Source organism: Homarus americanus, unplaced genomic scaffold (genome assembly GCF_018991925.1).
Source record: "Homarus americanus isolate GMGI-L3 unplaced genomic scaffold, GMGI_Hamer_2.0 scaffold9798, whole genome shotgun sequence".
NCBI lineage: Eukaryota > Metazoa > Arthropoda > Malacostraca > Decapoda > Nephropidae > Homarus > Homarus americanus.
The window spans coordinates 262,444-283,207 of NW_024742161.1; the positions used below are offsets into that span (position 1 = coordinate 262,444).

Genomic DNA, 20,764 nt, shown 5'->3' on the forward strand with positions numbered 1-20,764 from the left:
GTATAGCGGGAGTCGTTAAGAGTATGACCAATTGTGAGGTTAAAGTGACTATATAGGATTGGATCACCTATATAAGAAAGAAGTAAGTTGTTTGTCACCAGTATGAAACCCTGATAATCCTGGATTTAATTTAGTGATACAATAATGAGGGAGAAATACCCGTCCAGAACTATTGTGAACCATGTAGTCAAACAGGAATGAAAGGTGCATGAGAACTATAAGGGAAAACTATCAGGTAATTTTGCAAGCAAGGAATGAGGCCAAACTTTTTTTTCTTCAGATAATTTGTAAATTTCAGGAGATACAGCAAGGGTTGATTACTGTAGTCTGATGGTTGATCGATAGAGGTGAACAACAGAGGGAGGAGCGGCCAAGGAAGCCACACTACCGAATGCTGACGAAGTTGGTGATTATTTTATTGGAATTATTCATTTTCTTTAGCAGTGGTATGAATGTTAGCAAGTTTCTGTGATGTGATGTGAAGAGAGTGTTTAGAGATGTTGATGATTGGTCAGGAAGAAGCTATAGTAAACACTTATGGTAGATGTTGATGTTACTGTACTTCAACAACCAAGGTGTTAAGGCGCGTATTGTAGCTGAGTAAATAGAGTGAATAATTGAAGGAGCTGAGGAGTTTGTGGAATGTTGTACTCAGTATAAACTCCTTCATTCCGACCTTGATGATACAAGTGTTGTGGTGAGTAGCAGCGTCAGGATCACTAGAGGAAACACAAGAAACAGAGACATACCGAACCAAGTGTGACAAAACCATCAGCGATGATAACACCAACACCTGTAACAACGCCAGTGTGACAGAACTACCAACTGCGACAGAACCGTCAAAACTTGTGACAGAGCGCAAGTTTGTGGCGGCTACATGAAGTGGGTTTGCCAGCCTTATATCAGCTAAGATAAACAGCTCTTACACCCAGGGGTGCCACTCGGCCCCGGCCACTCCAACCCCCGTGGAGGGTGTCTGAAGGATTCCATATAGGTCCTAGAGGGTTCTTAATCCCAATTGTGGAGGTCCTTCAACACCTTTGCCCGAGCGTCCGCAACCAACAGAGGTTTATTAACGCCCTGCCAGGCGGACGTACTCCCGACCTTATATATATATACACTGACGATACAAGTTTGCCAATTCAAAACTTTATGAAGGCTGATTGCCATACTCGGTTACCAATTGGAAGTTTTATGAAGGCTTCGAGCGTGTCTTGGACTAAGCGAGCGCTGGGGTGAATACCTCAGGCGACGTATTTGTCGGTATTATATCTGATATTCTTTTTCTTACGATAGATGGAGATGAGATAAAATACTAAGAACAGGAGGTGGATCCGTCAGCAGATGAGTAAAAGAGTGAATTTAACTAAGGCGGTGAACCTGAAGTGCTCCAGATGTTTTTACTGTAAGTCTTGGTGGCCGTCACGTTGTTTCAGGTTCCCACGTTCCATGTACCGTACGTCAGTGTCCATCTGTTAAGCGTCAGTCGTTTTTCCCGTCACCGGCCATCAATACAAGACAAGGTAATCGTGAGGCCGCCTTGCAACACCCCCCTCCTTCCCTCTCTCCACCCTTGATCCCCTACCCCCTCTCCGCCCTGCCCCGCGCCCTCCGGACATCAAACGACAGGAAAAACATCAACGCTATCGACCATCACAGGATTAATTTGTCCCGTCTAAACTACCCAGCCAGCGGGGGAAAAAAAATATGATCCCCTGCGAGACGAAGAAGAAGCCCCTGTATTTTGATTAACACCCCGCGCTTACGTCCGTGTGTCTGTGAAGGATATCTCCTCCATGCGTTTTTGTCTTGTGTATGGCTGCCCCCGTCTCCTCCTCCCCCCGCCCCGCCCCGCCCCTCCCCACCCCTGCCCCGCCCCGCTGCCAAACACCACTTTTCCAAACAAACACTTGCATCAATGATATTCTTATCGGCTCTCTTCTAACCTGGCGCGAACTCCTCGACGCTATGTACCAAACAATCAAAGTTGACAGTGGGTTAAAAACAGGTTGAAACATGGTTGGTAAGTGGGATGATAAATGGAAGGTTTAGCGGGAACAGGGGCAGGGAACGCTGGGTCACGCCGGCCGCGCTATCAGATACACCTCCTGACATGATTGGGTTTCACCAACTTTTTCCTGTCGGGGCTTCACTCAATTGGTCGAGTCTTCCTCCAAGGGGAGATGGGGAAGGGGGAAGAGGGAGACAAGAGGAAATGAGAGAAGTGGGGGTTAAGAGGGGAGAACTGCAAGAGGCGGAGAAGATAGGTCAGCAAGAGAATGCGAGAGAGAGAGATAAATGTAGATCACAAGCGCCTCATATTAATGGCAGCAGAAGAACTTAGAATCATTCACTCATAACACACTGCCTCGCCACCATCACTAACTGCACCACTTAGCCCTATGACTTACTGAGGGGAAAACCCACGAAACACTACTGACCAACTATCACAGCCGTTGCTTACCTCTAAGTCTTGCTGCTGTCTATGTAACCAATATGCAGAACACCTTGTCAATATTTTACCTTTAATATCTTTCGTAAAAAAAAAAAAACGCACATTATAAACTATGTACCCAGACCACGAAAACCATATTTGTCCTTATATAAAAATATTTTGATATTTTGAGCAGATCTACAGTAATCTAATACATTCCCGGATAGTGTGGACGAGTACACCCTCTACAGATGTTCAGTACACCCTCTACAGATGTTCAGTACACCCTCTACAGATGTTCAGTACACCCTCTACAGATGTACACCCTCTACAGATGTTCAGTACACCCTCTACAGATGTTCAGTACACCCTGTGGAGACGTTCTATGTATCAAGGTAGATCAAGAACCTGGGTACAAGACGCACCTGAGATATACTGCTGGAGAGGTGACTGCTGGTGAGGTATTATGTGGCCGACTCCCCTGGGTTGTGGGGTCTGCCAGGGACAGCTATTGTGGACACGCGTACCTGAAAAGAGATAACAATCTGATTAAGGGAAATGCTACTAGTAATTTGCATTCTCCTAATTAACTTCAAATAAATGAATAAACAGAATATTGATCAGCTGCACCTGTGGCCTCTGTAGTGCAATTTGCATAAATGTGAAATCTGTAGTGTAGATAGATCAATTTGCTTGCCAATAAACATTCAAGTACATCGAACATTACTGTCATAATGTGTTACCTGCATACAAGATAACAAATAAACATTCATACAACATTAACGAGACGGCAAATGTATATTCAAATAACAAAGTATACCTGACAAACACAGAAGCGTGTATAGCTGCGAGTAAGGTTAAAATACACATCTATGACAGGTATACAGCTACATAAATCCTTCAGTACATCTTATATATGGAGCCTCAAGGGTTTAGTCTAATAAATTGTCACATTATTAGAGCTAATATAATCCTGGCGCGTCTGTGTGTTGACACTGAGGAGGTGTTGAGAGTGTAGGGGTGGAGACCTCAACCTAACACAGTCTATTGCCCGGAGAATTGGGGTGATGGTGGAGAGAAGACACACACACACACACACGCACACACACACACACACACACGATAACAAAAGGCAATATAGTGTCTTATCTTAAATTAACAAGAGTTTAAAGCAACAGGTGTGTGTGGTGAGGCTGGGTGTGTGGTGAGGCAGGTGTGTGGTGTGTGTGTGGTGAGGCTGTGTGTGTGTGTGGTGAGGCGGTGTGTGGTGAGGCAGGTGTGTGGTGAGGCAGGTGTGTCTGTGGTGAGGCAGATGTGTGTGTGTGTGTGTGTTTAGGCAGGTGTGTGTGTGTGGTGAGGCAGGTGTGTGTGTGGTGAGGCAGGTGTGTTTGTGTGTGTGTGGTGAGACAGGTGTGTGTGTGTGTGTGTGGTGAGGCAGGTGTGGAGGCCTTGCAGGACTGTGACAGTGTTGGGACAATGGCTCCTCCGATAAATAAATTGCCAGAGTCACAACTGTGAATGACGCTCGATAAATCCTGGGTAAGTTACGGTGGTTCTGCTGCCATGAATGTGGGGTACGGTGGATGGGTTAATGGGGTACGGTGGATGGGGGGTGGGTTAATGGGGTACGGTGGATGGGGGTGGGTTATGGTTGGATGGGGGTGGGTTAATGGGGTACGGTGGATGGGGGGTGGGTTAATGGGGTACGGTGGATGGGGGTGGGTTAATAGTGGTGGTATGGTGGATAATGACAACAAGAGAAAGAAAGAAAAATGGAAATAAATAAAAGAGAGAGAGTGAGTCACCGTATAATAGCCCACCTTACACACTATCAGTGACTGGCGCTGGTTGGCGAATAATAAGCGTGTGTCAGCCAACCCCCTAACACGTAGAAAAAGAATAAACACATGTAAAAGAAAAAAACCTCACTGGAGTCTGAAGATATTAAATTTTGGGTAAAGTTTATTTATTTTCTTTTTCATCTGGAGTTTGTATATAACCAGACAACAAACAGATAGAGAAGATGGTCAAGGGGGAAGCTGAGAGTCACCCCCCTCCCCCAGGTCACTCCTCCCGCAGTCCCGAGACATTTGTCTTTGTGGCTGCGACAGCGGACACGTATCAAACCCCGCTGAGGGATGGCTCAAGATACGGCTACTCAAAGTCCTTGCCAAGACCTACCTACCTGGGACCTGCAAGAAAGAGCTGGTCCCGGCTGGCTTTCCACTGGTACCTGTTGTGCAGAGGTATGTATGCTCTCCGGGACCCAGGGTGAGTTTGTTGTAGGTTTAAAATATGTCCGGCCGGTTTTTTTTTCTCTCTCTCTCTTGCGTTCGATCGACTGAGTAAAATAGCGATTACGATGTTGTTAGCGTTGGCTGTTGGTTGTGTCCTTGCTGGTACATAATCACATAAGTCAGTCCTTATCTCCAGTCTCCTGGTGGACGAGTTACGGGCTTAATCTTGGCCAGAGTGTCAACCGCCCAACAAGGTCTGGTTCTTCATTCACCCGATCTGCTCTTGTTGCCGCATTGGGAGCCGTCGGAGGGCGCCGCTACCCTCTAGAGTTATGGCCGGGGCCTGGCCCAACCCGGATGGTGTGCGGCTGTGAGAACCAACACCGCCCCACACGACAACCTACCTATTTACTTGGCCAAGATGGACAATCTACATTTCCAAGCAACTATAAGGGTAATGGCACAAAGGTATTGTCGTACTGGTTTACTCTGGAGGAGAGTGAAGTGTAGAGTGATGGGGCGGGTAGAGCAGAGAGATAGCTGAGGGGGTAAGGTGTACAGGGAGGAGAGCCGACAGGTGAAATGTAATGTACAACTGAGCTTCATGGTGAGATATGCGTGAGCCAGGAGGAAGGAGGTATGCAGTGTGAGGCTGTGTCTCCTTCGTCAGGATACTCTGCTGTTTGGGAAAGATTGCATCATAAACTATCTCATCATTTAATTAACCGTTTCTTGTTAATTTCCCCCAAAGAATATAATTAGAGCTAATGAGTTTGCGATTAAAAAAAAATCCGGTACAAGTTTTTCAAATCGCAGAAAGAATTCTTAAGGCACGGCAAGAATCCTCAGGGAAAAAGCATCTATGACACTGCGACAAATACACCGTGTGAAGAATTACAAGATTTTTTAATGTCAAAAACTCTTTGCGCATAAATCCGCCAGCTCCCTCCCGCTAACCGATAAAAAAACGATGAAAGCTTTAGTGTTACGAAGACAATAAAAAAACCAGCAGTTAAGTTGGGAATCTAATGAGCTCGTATCGTTGGCGTGATTTATAATAGCATTCGACTAATTAAAAATAAAACAAACAGTAGACAAGCGGCAAGGCAAGCTGTGGCTGTCCCCCCACATCATGAGGAGCAACACGAGGCAGCAACATCAGCCAGTGTCACAGGCCCAGCATGTCTCAGGTGCACAATCAAAAGATAATTGTAAACACCGCAGCGCCTTTTCCCAGACCACCTCCAGGCTGTCGAGGGACCGTGTAGTCAGGGAGGGGCCACGACTGGTACCCCGAGCGCCCCCACCTCCCCTCTCTGTCCCCTACCTACCCGCCCGTCCCTGTTCCCCACCCCAGCTTAGCAGTGCCTTCAGAGACCCGTGACGTGGGGCATTTGTCACCGCCAGGTAGGAACACCGCTGGCACTTGTCCAGACGGGTCCTCCTGTCAGGCCCGCAACTTGCGTCTCTCAGCCTGTCTCCTTAGGATCAATTGTTCCCTTATGAGGACAGGATGAGGCATGGATCGTCCGCTCTTGTCCATTAGTCCGACTTGTGATGTTATTATTCCTGGGGACTGGTGGCGGATGATAGAAACAGCCAAGCTACTGATGGGTCTCTGTGTACGACAACATTGAGAACCCTGTAGGTACCTCAAAGACTCGCTATGGTGGACATTCTCCCTGGGTACCCCAATGAGGAGTCTACTCTTTACGGATAAGCTACGGAGAATCATTAGACTATATGCTTATGGAATAGACTACGAAGGGAGTATTATTCGTAGAAAATAGGTCATGGGGTATACCTATCATGTGGCAGTAAAGGACTATTCTCGGGTTGGCCTATGAAAGGACACTAGACGAGGTGGCGCCATGGTATCGCAAGTTGTTACTCCTATTCTACACATCTGTTTAATAGGACATAACAACATGAACATATTTTCCTTCTGATAGAACAAATGGATGACACCAAGAGACAAAAGAAACATGGAACACGCAACACCACAATAAGATGATGAGTACAAAGAGTGTTAAAAGACGAGAAGACGAGAAGAAACAGTCAAGACGAAGGAGAACAAAAAGAAAAGAGGAAGAAGCAACACCACAAACACGAAACAACATCTTCACTACACCCCCCCCCCCCCAAGACATAAAATGAAAGAATAAAGGGAGGGAACAAAATCGTAACAGCTACACAAATTACGATTCATCTTTTCATCAGCGGACATAAAAAAAAAAAGATAATGAACCTTTGTGAATTATCTTATTGAGAAATGTTTTAGCATAGTGGAGGGGAGGAGCGTCGCATGACCTCATCACTAGTATATGGTGGTCATGTTATGGATCATTACACTCATGACCGCTATAATGGCTTTTCTCTTGTGTGCTGAAGAAGGAATTTAATGCCAAGACGATCTGTTGACAACCTTACTTCCTCATTTTATATTTGTTATATTTTCTTATTTTGTCTTCTTGATTTATTTTCTTCATCCTTGTCCACCTTTCCATCTTATCATCCCTTCTACCGTCTTTCCTCCTCTCCCTCCCTTTCCTTCCCCACCTTTCCTCTCCTTTATTTTTTCCCTTTTCCCATCCCATCCTCTCCCTCCTCTTCACCACCAGTTAGATTGAAAACACCTTCGTAATAAATATCTGATGAGTATTCTTGCTCAAGTGACTCTCACCAGGGAGTCTACTATTACGCAGTACTCCAAAAGCACTCGGATTAATGAAGGTCAACAAACAATACGATTACGCGATACGCTTGAAAATTATCCCGAGTCTGTGATTACAAGAATACGCATTACCTATCACTGGAAAATATAATACGCATCATATAAATATACGCTGTAACCCCCCCTCCCTCCCACTAATTACAGGTCACTATATTGAGAAATACATATATACGCAACATTAATCGTTCATATAATACTCCACACCATTAACACTTAAAACAGGTTCACACTATTGAGAACTAACACCACTATTCAATACAGGTAATGATACACCAGAATACACTCATACGCAACACTGATAATGATCAATTATCAGTGTTGTGTGGTAGTGTTGGTGGTGTTGGTGAGGGTATCGAGTGTTGAGGAGATCCAGAGCCACAACAAGCAACACATTTAGCCCTGCGTTGTGTTCTTATCTAGGGGTCAAGTGTTGCCTCAAGTTAGACACAAAGGTCTTATCTGCCTTCCCTTGCAAGAAGACCCTCAGCCCCTCCCCCTACTAGTACTCCCCCCCCCGTTCCTCCTCCTCCTCCTCCTCCCCCTCCTTCTTCCTCCTCCTCCCCCTCCTTCTTCCTCTTCTTCTTCACTTGGGTTTATTATCTCCCTGCTGCTGTTCCTCCTTCCTCCTCTTCCGGGATTATTAGTCTTTAGTATATTTTCTCTTTTTCTCCTCTATGCTTTCTTTATCTTTCTCTTCATTCTCCTCTACATCCTATCTTTTCCCTCCTCTGGAAATATTCTTTTAGTGTTTCTTCCTTTCCTGTTTCCTACATTCTTTATTTATTCTTATCTACCCTACTCTCTCTCTCTCTCTCTCTCTCTCTCTCTCCTCATTTTTTCCAGTTTCTCATTAATCTTATTCTTCGTTCCTCCCTCTCCTTCTCCCCTGAATCGCCTCTTTCACCTAATCCTTATCTTTATTACCCATCGCTCATCCATCCTTCTTCTAATTCCTCTTTTACTTATTTTTTCCTTCTAAATTCTTTCTCATTTTTTTCATCCCTTTAAGTCTTATGTTTTAGTAATATTATTTTCCTTTTTATAACGTCTATTTTTAATTCTATCTCTGCTTCGTCTCCTCTTTTGCCTCTCTCCCTCTCTCCCACTTCCTTGTCCTCTCTCTCTCTCTCAATTCTTCTCCTTCTTTCTATTTTCTCTTCACATTTCTTCTCTCTCACTGCTTCTCTTATTTTTTTCCGTCTCTCATGTTTTTCCCTCTCCTCTTTTGTTCCTCCTCCTCCTCCTTCTTTCTTCTTTTCTCCTCCACTCTCTCTTTTATTCTTCCTTATCCCTCTCACACTGCATCTTCCTCTCCTCCCCCTTCTTCTGTTTAAATATTCCTCCTCTCACTCTCTCACTTTCTTGTCTTCCTTTTCCCTTCTCTTCCCTCCCATATTCCCTTCCATCCTCCCTTCCATTCCCTTCTCCTTTCTATTCACTCCATTACTTCCCACCCTTATCCTTCTCTCCCCCTCCTTCCCCCTCCCCTCCCTCCCTCCCCCCCTCCCTCCCTCTCCCCTCAACGCAGCTATCACGCCATCGCTCAGTGAGGGTGGAGGTCCGCAACGCAACCTGTACCTAGTCTGCTATTATGGATCCCTGCAACCGGGTCACACACTCGACTCCCAGGGTTTTGACCATATTAGAAGAAGTGACTTGAATCACATTAGTAGTTTGAAGTTCACGGCCTCTGATAAATGTTTCTTGTTTTTACTATAGTTTGTCCTCTGAAAATAGCGTTACTTTGTGTGTGTGTGTGTGTGTGTGTGTGTGTGTGTGTGTGTGTGTGTGTGTGTGTGTGTGTGTGTGTGTGTACTAATTATACATTTTTTTCGTGTATTTCGAACTTCAGAATATAACACAAAGTTTGAGTATTTTCACCTCTTATATTATCAACATTTATCAATACATTTTAGGCATATATAAATACTTTTAGGTGTATTATAACCCCTATGAGTATCTCCATATGCATCAAAACTTTTATCATTCTTTAACCTCCCAAAAATATGAAACTCTATCAATATTTTTACGTGGGAAAAAACTCTCAAAATATTATGAAAATGCAAGCGACACAAAGCAGCATAAGGAATATTAAATACGGGTTGAATACCGTTGATAAATACAGGTCGTGTAAGAAGGAATAACAGGTCGTGTGAGTATGAATAACAGGTCGTGTAATGAATAACAGGTCGAATAACAGGTCGTGTAAGTATGAATAACAGGTCGTGTGAGTATGAATAACAGGTCGTGTAAGTATGAATAACAGGTCGTGTAGTATGAATAACAGGTCGTGTAAGTATGAATAACAGGTCGTGTAAGTATGAATAACAGGTCGTGTAAGTATGAATAACAGGTCGTGTGAGTATGAATAACAGGTCGTGTAAGTATGAATAACAGGTCGTGTAAGTATGAATAACAGGTCGTGTAAGTATGAATAACAGGTCGTGTAAGTATGAATAACAGGTCGTGTGAGTATGAATAATACTTGACCATTTTTCATGACAGGAAGAGGGCTGCTCTCTCTCTCTCTCTCTCTCTCTCTCTCTCTCTCTCTCTCTCTCTCAACTCTTTCTCCTCCCTCCCTATTCGTCCTCCTTTTCCTTCTCCCCTTCTTTTTCTCCTCCTCCTCCCCCTCCTTTCTCTCCTCTATTCCCTTCCTCCTCCTTCACTTATTCTTCTTTCTTCTTCTCCTCCCTCTTCCTCCTCCTCCTCCTCTCCCATGGCATTACCCGTATTAAAAGAATTACCATAATCGGACAGAATGAATATTACATGACCATCTCACTAAAATTCCTGATCCTTGTAAATCAAAAGAGGGAGGAGACCAACAGAGCATAGGAGATCATGTTATAAAGTATGCAGGGAGACGTGGGTGTATACAGGGAGACGTGGGTGTATGTGGATGTATACAGGGAGACGTGGGTGTATGTGGGTGAATACAGATTTATACAGGATTATGTTATTTATTCGCAAATTCAGAGAGAACAAAATGATCCACAAATCAATATAACGATACAATTTAGGCAGTGACCAGCTTGACGATACCTAATCATTAACGCCTTGTAGTATACCTAACCTTATGTTCATACCACACACCCATACGATACTAGAGTACAAACTCCTTGAGAATACTGAATAAAATCATTTAATGAAGATAATGACTTAAATACAAGGACTTAACCCCTTGAGTACAATGACTTAATCCCCTGAGTACAATGTATTAATATCAACCCTTTGAATACGAGGACTACTCTTAATATAATCACAAACAAAACATTAAAAAAACAAAAACTAATTTCTCATTCATAGAAAATCTGACTTTTAATTCCCAACTTAACGCAAGATTTACAAATTGTTAGTAATTTTTTTTCCTCATTGCATCAAGTTTCCGAGATTTGTTTAGCTTATGAGGGCCAGAATTTATCTTTCATAGTCAACTCAACTTTATAATTAGGAAAAAAAATTAGGGTATTTTTCAGTATTGGATTATAAATGGAAAAATGAGAGTTACTACGTGCGTGAAGTGTATACAGAGTTGGTTAAGACGTCATCTGGAAAATATGTGAAGGTAAGGATCGATGGTGTCTCAACTATATAAACACACACACACACACACACACACACACACACACACACACACACACACACACAGACACACACACACACACACACACCTGAGAGGGTCGTGTGGTCTTGTGAATTAAAGTGAATTATAACGAGTATTCTGGGAGCATCAATCACCCCAGTTTCTTACCGAGTCTTGAGTAATGTGTCCCCTACAGTCGCTGGTCCCACGAATCATTATTATTATGTCGTCAAAAGGGGCAATTACAGTAAATTAGCAGAATGTAAACACACGCAACGGGGACGCAAGAGGTAGTGGAGCATTAACGCTTGCAACAGACACGCGGGAAGCAACAATATAGTCAACACCTGCAACAAGGGGACGATAAGCAACAGTAATATAAGCGCTTGCAACAGGAACTAAAGAAGCAACAGGTTGTTAACGCATACAACGGGAATGCAAAAACTAAGAGCATCAACGCATATAACGAGAGAGCAAGAAACAGCAGTATAATTAGCGCATGCAACAGAAACGCACGAAGAAGAAACAGAAAGATACATAACAGAGATCTAAGAAGCAGAAAAACTTGAGTGCACGCAACGGGAACGCAAGAAGCAGAGGAGAGGCACCGATGCATGCAAGTGGAACGCATTAAGCCGCGGAAAATCAACGCATGTAACTAGGGCGCACCAGACCGTCATTTACAAACGTTTCACGGACTGTTAAGGGCGGTGAATCACGACGACCCGCCCTTCTGTCGTGAATCACACCGCCAGCAGGAGGAGGACCCCAGCCAGCCACTTCTCCCCAGGTAGTAATGAGACCAACGCATAAGGAGAAAGATATCCGCCTTCATCTCCCTCGCCAGCAAGGCACACAACATACTACTGAGGGCGGGATGGGTGCAGGGTCCTCTACAGAATGCCACAATGGGCGGTGGTCGTAGTAGTAGTAGTAGTAGTAGGAATGCAACACAAGGTAGTACAAACACACATATGTAGGTAGTGGTGGCAAAACACAGTAAAATAGTAGTAGTGGTAGTGGTCGTAGTGGTAGTGGTCGTAGTGGTAGTGGTCGTAGTGGTAGTTGTTGTTGTAGCTAAAGCAGTATATGATGATGATATAACAGGAAGAAAAAGTGGTGGTTGTGGTAGTAAGGTTATAGAACACAACAGAACAAGGGGCCAGTGTTGTGTGGTGGAGTGAGTGGCTGGGGGTGATAAGAGTGTGCTGAGGTGGACAGAGTTGAGTGTCACAAGGCCCACCCTAGACCAAACACCGCCACCTTCTCCCACAGATACTTACAATACTTGACCCGCCTTGCTGTGACTAACACAACTAGTGGACGCAATTACCACCGTCACAAACATACACTTTTCTTATACATGCCATAATACTTCAGTGTAAAGAGGCAGATTTTGATCGTGAGTTATTCCATCTCCAAATGCCACACACACACTCTCACGATTTGGTCTTGAAAATATTAAGGGATTTGGAAGCTAACACGTATTTTATAATCCCTAAAATATACACGACTCCACCCCTAGAACGCGCGTATTTTGATCTCACACAGGTATAGTTTAGTCCCTAACAGATACACATAGGTTTCAACCCCTAAAAAACCACAAGCGATTTGATCATGAACGACAAATTTGTTTCAGACCCAAAGTCACTGGATTCACGTTAAACAGTCGGATTTTTTTCTGCCTTAAACTGTTGTGGCTTATTTTAATCGAAAATTTAGTTCCATCACCGAAAAAAATGAAAGGAGGAGGAGGAGGAACAGGGTGAGGAGGAGGAAGAGAGGAGGAGGAAGAGAGGAGGAGGAAGAGAGGAAGAGCACCACACAAGACTGGTTCAAGAAGTCTAACTTTTTCTTACTGACAAATGGGCCTCGTAAGGAGTTTTAAAAATTCACTTTCAATTCATTAACATAGACAAGGAAAGGCCCCGACCACCGCCACCTCCGCCCCACTGAGGCTTTAGCTAATGTGCATATATTTACCACAACCAGATGGCCCAGAACCCTACACGGAGAACTGGGCATGTGGGTAAACCCCTTGACACACCTCTTACGGCAATACCTGAAGTTTGTTCCAGGCGCCTCTTATCTACACCTTCTACCATAGAGACTTTGTGGTTGTTGTAGAATAGTTGATGATGGGTGGGTAGATGGTGGGTAGATGGTGGGAAGGTGGGTAGTGGGTAGATGGTGGGAAGGTGGGGAGGTGGGTAGTGGGTAGACGGTGGGAAGGTGGTGGATGGGAGGAACAGTCAAGGGTGGTAGTGGTAACAGTGTCGGGGTTCGCTAATGGTGCACTATCAGGGAGGTATTGCCAGCCCCGGCCAGATGGATGAAGGTATGCAAGCAATTGACGTGAGCCCAGCCACCTCACCCTCTCCCTCCTACTCCTTCTTCTTCCCCTTTATCTTGTTTACTCTCAATTTCTACCCTTCTATCCTATTTATTCCTCACCTCATTCCTCTTTTCCCAACTTCCCTCATCTTCACCACCCTATTTCACGTCTTATACTTTCCTCTCTTCCTCCTCCTGCATCACATCACATCTTTGTCCTCCTCTGTCTAGCTTTATTCCTCCTTCTCCTCTCACCCCCCTCTTCCTCCCCTCCCGTTACTGTTCAAGCCTCCAGGACCCCCCCTCCTCCCCCACACACCAAGAGACCTGAAGAAGTACTACTAGCTGGACCAGACGAACACCAGGACACGACTCGGCTGCTCTATGATGTCGGGTCAATATATTCCCCCACCTCACCTACACCCACCATATACGTGTTGTTGCAGCCAATGTCCATCAATTTGGTCCTGTCACCCACTAACCGCTTAAGTAACTCCTGTAATAAATATACCATAGGTTTTTATTTGAGTTAAATTCCATATACACTTATCAATGACGTTACCTGGACTGGCATTATACAGTATACATCACAACGGAGAGAATATTTACACCTTTAATTAAGAATATCAAGAAAAAAACAAAAGACTCATCTTTCCTCTACCATCATGTGTGTGTGTGTGTGTGTGTGTGTGTGTGTGTGTGTGTGTCCTCGTCATCCATCCACAACCCAAGAAGTCATCAATCGCATCATTAATAATTAATGTAAAAGATATTAATTAGTCTAATGTCCGTCAGGTCTGAGCCACAACTTCTTCCCCCACTCCCCCTGTTACAGTCCAGGGGCATCTCGGGAAGGACCTGTCGCACGCCTTCACATTACAAGACCCTGCCGCTGACGCCGCCACGTCGGGGAGGCCGTCTGTTGGTTGTGGTCAGCTGTTACTTGAACACTATCCAGTATCGCTATTATTGCTGCTACTGTTACTACTGTAGCACCTGGGTCCCTCACAGGAACTGTACGACCTGACGCTAATGGTGGTGGTAGTCGTTTGATCTTCTAGTTCACGGATCACTAGTGTTGTAGTCGTTGCTTCTCTGCTCATCGATTCTGCTACTTCTGATATTGGCTAAATCTAAGCCATTTGAGAATCAACACCCATAAACAAAAAAGTCTAGGAATAATTTTGCCTTCATCTGCGAAACCTGTCTTGGGACTAAGAAAGCGTGCACACAATGCCAACATTCAAAAAGTCTCCAGGTAAATTTTACGCTATTCGAGAAACTGGACCCCAAAACAAACAAATTATTGCCGGGATAACCAACCTACAATTCCTGTTGATCATACTTGGACACCTCACCTCACTCTATGTAATATGGATTGTGCCGTCTGGCCTTGTGCCAACTACCGTCGGCGACAGCCGTGCATATAATACCAGAGTGACCCACACGCCTTCCACCACGCAGAGGAGGGCGTGGGGGAGGGTGGTAGAGAGAGTAGGAAAAGGAGGTTATTCCCAGCATGTCCACACCAGGAAGTAAAAGGCAAGAAGGGAGCTCAGAAAACTATACCGCTTTAAAGCGCTTCCTGAGAAAAGAAAACTCCGCCTGGTGACATCATTTATCACACCGATATTAACTTACCCAGCAGTACCTCTTCATACTATGAGCACCGCTCAAATATTAAAATTATAGGTGGTCCAAAATGAAGCCCTAAGATTCGTCACAGGTGAAAGACACCCCTTCACCAGAACCACAGCCGAGATACATAGAGACCTGAGAATGAAACCCATCAGCCAGCAGCTGCACACCATGGCCAGCAGAATCTGGCAAAAGATAGAACGATCAGAGCAAGAACTCCGTCAAAGACTCCCACCAAATAACGACAACAACCATACATGGTTCCCAAAAAGTTACCAAATCTCAAAAGGTCCATTACCACCCCCGATCTACACGGCCAGACAATAGACAACCTCCCTAGACCAGCATCCGCCAGTAGGGTCAGCGGAATATGAAATAAGGCCCTCAAAACACCCATATAGGGGATAGGGTTGACTGTCTAGTGCCTGTACCGAAAGACAATAACTAACCCATGACACAACCCTAACACACTATAAGCTTAGCTAGGTGGTCAGCCCGCCCTCTCTTACCTCCTCCTAAATTTCTTCAATTTCCGAACTATAACTTCCTTCCCCACCTCTAATCTTCCTTCACCCTCCTTTCTCTACCAAAAAACAAAACAAAAGGTATGAGGATAGAGGGCATAGGGAGGAGGGTGAGGGGTAGGGGTGAGGGGTAGGGAGGAGGGCGAGGGGTAGGAGTGAGGGATAGGGGTAGGGGTGAGGGTGGGGGTGGGGAGGAGGTGAGGAGGGTGAGGGAGTAGGAAGAGGGAGGAGGGCGAGGGGTAGGAGTGAGGGATAGGGGTAGGGGTGAGGGGAAGACCCACACCTGGTAGTTTACTCTTCCTCCTGACCTTCAGAGTAGCGTCAACACATACACACACACACACACACACACACACACACACAGATAGCATTTCCTTGTATGTGTTTAGTTTGTTTATGCGAACGACTGTTTGTATGGATGTATATTTCTGGGGATGAATGAATGAGTAAAGAAATAGTCAATGTGTATAGTACATGTTTGTTTATTACGTATTTACCCCCCACCTATTAACTCACATGTGTGTGTGTGTGTGTGTGTGTGTGTGTGTGTGTGTGTGTGTGTGTGTGTGTGTGTGTGTGTGTGTCTGTGTGTGTGTCACCGTGGAGTCGAGTTACAGACAATGGGTTTAGCATTCTGGCACTTCTCAACACAACACACTGCTCATCTCACTCTCTTCAGTGTGTGTGTGTGTGTGTGTGTACGTGTGTGTGCACGTGTGTGTGTGTGCGTGTGTGTGTGTGTGTGTGTGTGTGTGTGTGTGTGTGTTGTGTTGTTGCAGAGGTTGTTGTCAAATCTTTTTTTTTTTCTTAATTATTTACGGATTCAGGTTTTAGGTCGACGGTTTGGAGACTTTTTGAGCAAGACTAAATGATATACCAGTGCAGAAACACACACACACACACACACACACACACACACACACACACACACACACACACACACACACACACACACACGTACACACACACACACACACACACATGATCTCATTTACTATCTTCTATACCCTCATCCACCCACAACCGCCCACGCCCACTACCACACGCAGGGGCCAACACATCGCCCTGTGTCTACGCGCCCACTAGATTCTACCTCTCTACCTCGTACGCCAATACACATAGCCACGCCCACACAGCACTTAAGAAATTACACCCACGCCTCAGTGAACGCCCACTACACCCACGCAACAGGTAAGGGATTCTCTCTCACACACACGACCACCTCTCTTCCTTCCTCACAGCCAGAACCTTTCTCGTGAGTTCTTTTTTTTTTCTTCCCCAAACATTCACTATCCCGTCTCTCCCTCACCCTTCAACACCTCATGTCTCCCTCACCCTTCATCATGCCTCCTCTCTCATCTCTCACCCGTCATCACCCTACCAAACAGAGATCCATGGAACTTTGCGCTAGTCTCCCCTCCTCCTCCTCCTCCTCCCCACCCCTCCCCGGGCCAACATACAAATACACAAGTTTTTTTTTATTCTTTAGTTATCACTCCCTGGCATTCCTGGTTTATCCGTGTGTCTCATAATTCTCGTCTACGTAGTGCATGTTTATGGACGGCCGCGTATATTCCTTTGGTGGGTTTTGGCGGCTGTTGTAATCGAGCTTTCAGGATAAAGTTTGAATTTCTTTAGCGTGGGTGACACGAGTGAAAATATCCTCGGGGGGAAACGTACCCAAATGATCATAATCTGTTAGTACTCATGGAAGTGTTAAGTGGTGTTAAGTGTTGTCTAAAGTGATCTTCTTTTTTATAAGTTTGTCATGTTGAATCTCTTGAGAATTATCCGTGTAAAATTAAGTGGTAATATTGTTGGTTTTCCTTCATCTGCCTGTGTTTATGTGAGTAAATATCTGTCTTGGTAAAATGACTCATTTAGTGTTCTCAAATAGTGCATTAGATACCGTATTATTATTATTATTATTATTATTATTATTATTATTATTATTATTATTATTATTTATTAGTATTATTTTATCAATCTTACTTAAACACGTCTTTGAAATTCTGGTATAATCACTTATAAACACCACCCTGTTACCCATCCTTAATAATGTCTGAAACTCTGTAATGTTATTCACCTGATCTCTCACTATACCTTAAGCGGCACACCATTTATGTCATGTACTAAAATATATGAAAACATTTAGTGTAATAATACAGTGTTAACGTAGACTATGATTTCTATTTCTCAACAACTTTAAATGTGCTTCATATGTCGGATAGAGGGACTGAAGAAAGTAGTATTTAGCACAGTAATACTAACATGACACGTGCTAGGGATACCAATACAATATATAGTGTACTGCACATGAAGTGGAACAAAGGAGGGTAAAATATAATGTGTAGATCAAAGAGGTGTGGTGTGTGGTGGTGGTGGTGGTGGTGTGTGGTGGTGTGGTGGTGGTGGTGGTGTGTGGTGGTGGTGTGTGGTGTTGTGTGGTGTTGTGTGGTGTTGGTGGTGGTGGTGTGTGGTGGAGGAGGCTGTGGCAATGACCTTTTATATCAGACAGACGCATAAATCTCTATCCTGGGCCTAGGCTTATATGGCGCACCCGACCCCTGATACATTAGGCTCCTTCACTGTGGCCACAAACATTACCAACACCACCGTGGCCACAAACAACGCCACCGTGGCCACAAACTACACAACACCACAGTGGCCACAATATCAGATAGAGGTAGGTGACACTTTAGTAAACCAGGAAGTAACAAGAAAATGCTTAGTGCGGCGTCTCTTGAACTGCAACGCCGCAACTGTTGTCCTTAAGGAACCTCCACGACCCTGGGAAATCGAGGAGTTTGTACACGTAAACACAATTGCCAGCGCCGGGGGTAAAGTTGAACGGTGTTTCTACAATGTTTTTGCTTCATATCGCTTAAACAGATGACTCAAGATGACACACCGTGTTACTTGGGTCCTGCTTGGCGGTGGTAATTATGTGATTTTGCCTCGTAAAAGGTTATGTCTCTGTCCGGTGTTCGTCCCTTAAAGGAAAGAGATAAGATATACCCTCACCATCTGCAATAAGTCATATCGCTTACACAGAAGACTCAAGGTAAAGTGTCGTATTATTCTCGCTTGCTTCGTGGTGGTAGCTATGTGATTTTACCCATAAGGGAAATTTTTTAGATCGAAATTCCCTCACCAATAGCCAGAGATAGTTATTATATCAGTACACAGTGTGGTCGTGAAGGTACACAGTGTGGTCGTGAAGGTACACAGTGTGGTCGTGAAGGTACACAGTGTGGTCGTGAAGGTACACAGTGTGGTCGTGAAGGTACACAGTGTGGTCGTGAAGGTACACAGTGTGGTCGTGAAGGTACTCAGTGTGGGGATCGGCCGTGATGTGTGAGGGAACGTGTGGGAATGAAGATGATACACATTTTACAGCTACTTGTGTTGTGTCAACCTGGATCAGCGAGGGATGGGTGGCGTAAGGTAGGTGCCCGGCCTCACACATCACCAACTATATTGTCCATAAGTGTAGGGTTGAGAAAACTGGTCTTACAGCTATGAAAGTAGTATATAAGCGTCTGGTAGGTGGACTCTTAACTTCACAGCCCCTGCACTTACACAAGGCATCGAAGAACGTTAACTGCACGCATGATTATAATAGCTAAACAAGCAAGATGACGAACAGACCCTTGTGTTACGCGTATCACAGAACAAGCACAGCCCACACATCTACGTCAATCACCTAACACGTTCAGTAAACATTAATTATCCACACATCAAAACATAAACCTCAGTCTGACCCACACACCCACACACACACACACACACACCCACCCATACACCCGTGTTGCCGCTACACCAATGAAGTTTCTCAAGAAATATCGAGGTATAAGAGGACCCCCCCACAAGGCCAGCGGTAGTATAGTGACCAACATGAGGCACACACACACACACACACACACACACACACATACGAAAAAAAGGTTGAGAGAAATTGGAAGAAACAGATTGAGGGCCTTGATTACCTGGTCCACCTATGAAGCTCCTACATGGCCAACAAACACAAAAATAATTATAATCAACATCAACAAATAAGTTCATATATCAAGCAATACCGGGTTTGAGATTTGATCATTTTTGGTAATCCTGAAAATTTTAGGCCAGCGTGTGGTAACCGGACCCCCCAAGGCCCCTCTCGAATATTGTTATTGAATCTATAAGAATCTCGTAAATGACTGCGAGAGACCTAAAGACCAAAAATCCCTACCAGACCGGAAAAAAACCCAGCTTGTAATGTCTGAGGTATTATCAAGCACTGTCAGGTATTATTTGGCAGCAATAGAGTAATTAACAGTCACGATCAGAATGCGAAAGTTTAATCACGAATATCAGTACAAAAACACGACAGAAAAACTACGGTAATATCAGGTTAGTGTAGGTTGGTATGGGGTGTCTGCTGAACGAGAGGTTAATGATGCTCGTTGATCTCAGTACAAACCGTTGGTACAGGTATAGTGTGTCGTTAACCTCACGTATCGCTATAGAGAACTACCTCTTGTGGTGTTACCTTACCGGTGTGTGTGTGTGTGTGTGTGTGTGTATGATCTACGAGTGAAATATCAAACGATAATAACATACCTTCATGAAAGTTAAGTAACGATATAAACAAGTTAACATATTAAACTTATTGTTAACTGTTGCTTAAAAATACCTAACAAATCTGTAATTATGTTTCATCACAATATTTTACATCACCTCTACATCTCGTCTCACCTGAATGCTGTGGTCGTGATTTCGTCGGTGTGAACTATTTTTTATCTTCAGATGCTCCTCATTACAACAGGAAGACGTGACAGTAATACCAACAATCAGCTCCAGTGAGTCTCGCTGGCTTCAACTGCGTAAATACAGCCGTACCCCTTAGATCAAGGTCACGTAACATCATGAACATGAGACTTCCTCTGATAAGTTTGTGCCAAAAGATAAAAAAGAGAACGTCCCTCTGATACACATCTGGACATGGTCAGATCGTATGGCATCTCAAGACTTTTTAAGGCGTACGCAACCCGTATTGCGATTTATGACTCTACTATATAAGCTGGTGTTAGTGAGCGTGGCCCGCCCGGCTGCCCCATACCTACAGCCCCCATCTCCTGTGACATCGAGCTGTCCCGTAATGGATAGTGTCATGCCACAGTGTTCTACAGCATCAATTTGAGCGCATGTGTACGGAAAGCATCGCTCAATTTTGACAATCTGAAAGTCATAAATAGGGGTGACGGTGTTTGCCGCCGCTGAGTTATTTCTGTGAGC

General features: G+C 44.5%; 1 protein-coding gene across 1 annotated transcript in view; it reads right to left on the reverse strand.

The window, feature by feature from the left end:
* Window positions 1-2,824: 2,824 nt before the first annotated feature.
* LOC121876507 overlaps window positions 2,825-20,764 on the reverse strand; it is a 79,805-nt gene continuing 61,865 nt past the window's right edge. The window contains exon 4 of the mRNA XM_042381637.1: window positions 2,825-2,961. Within this exon, the coding sequence (XP_042237571.1) occupies window positions 2,825-2,961 (137 nt within the window). The remainder of the gene's footprint in view (window positions 2,962-20,764) is intronic.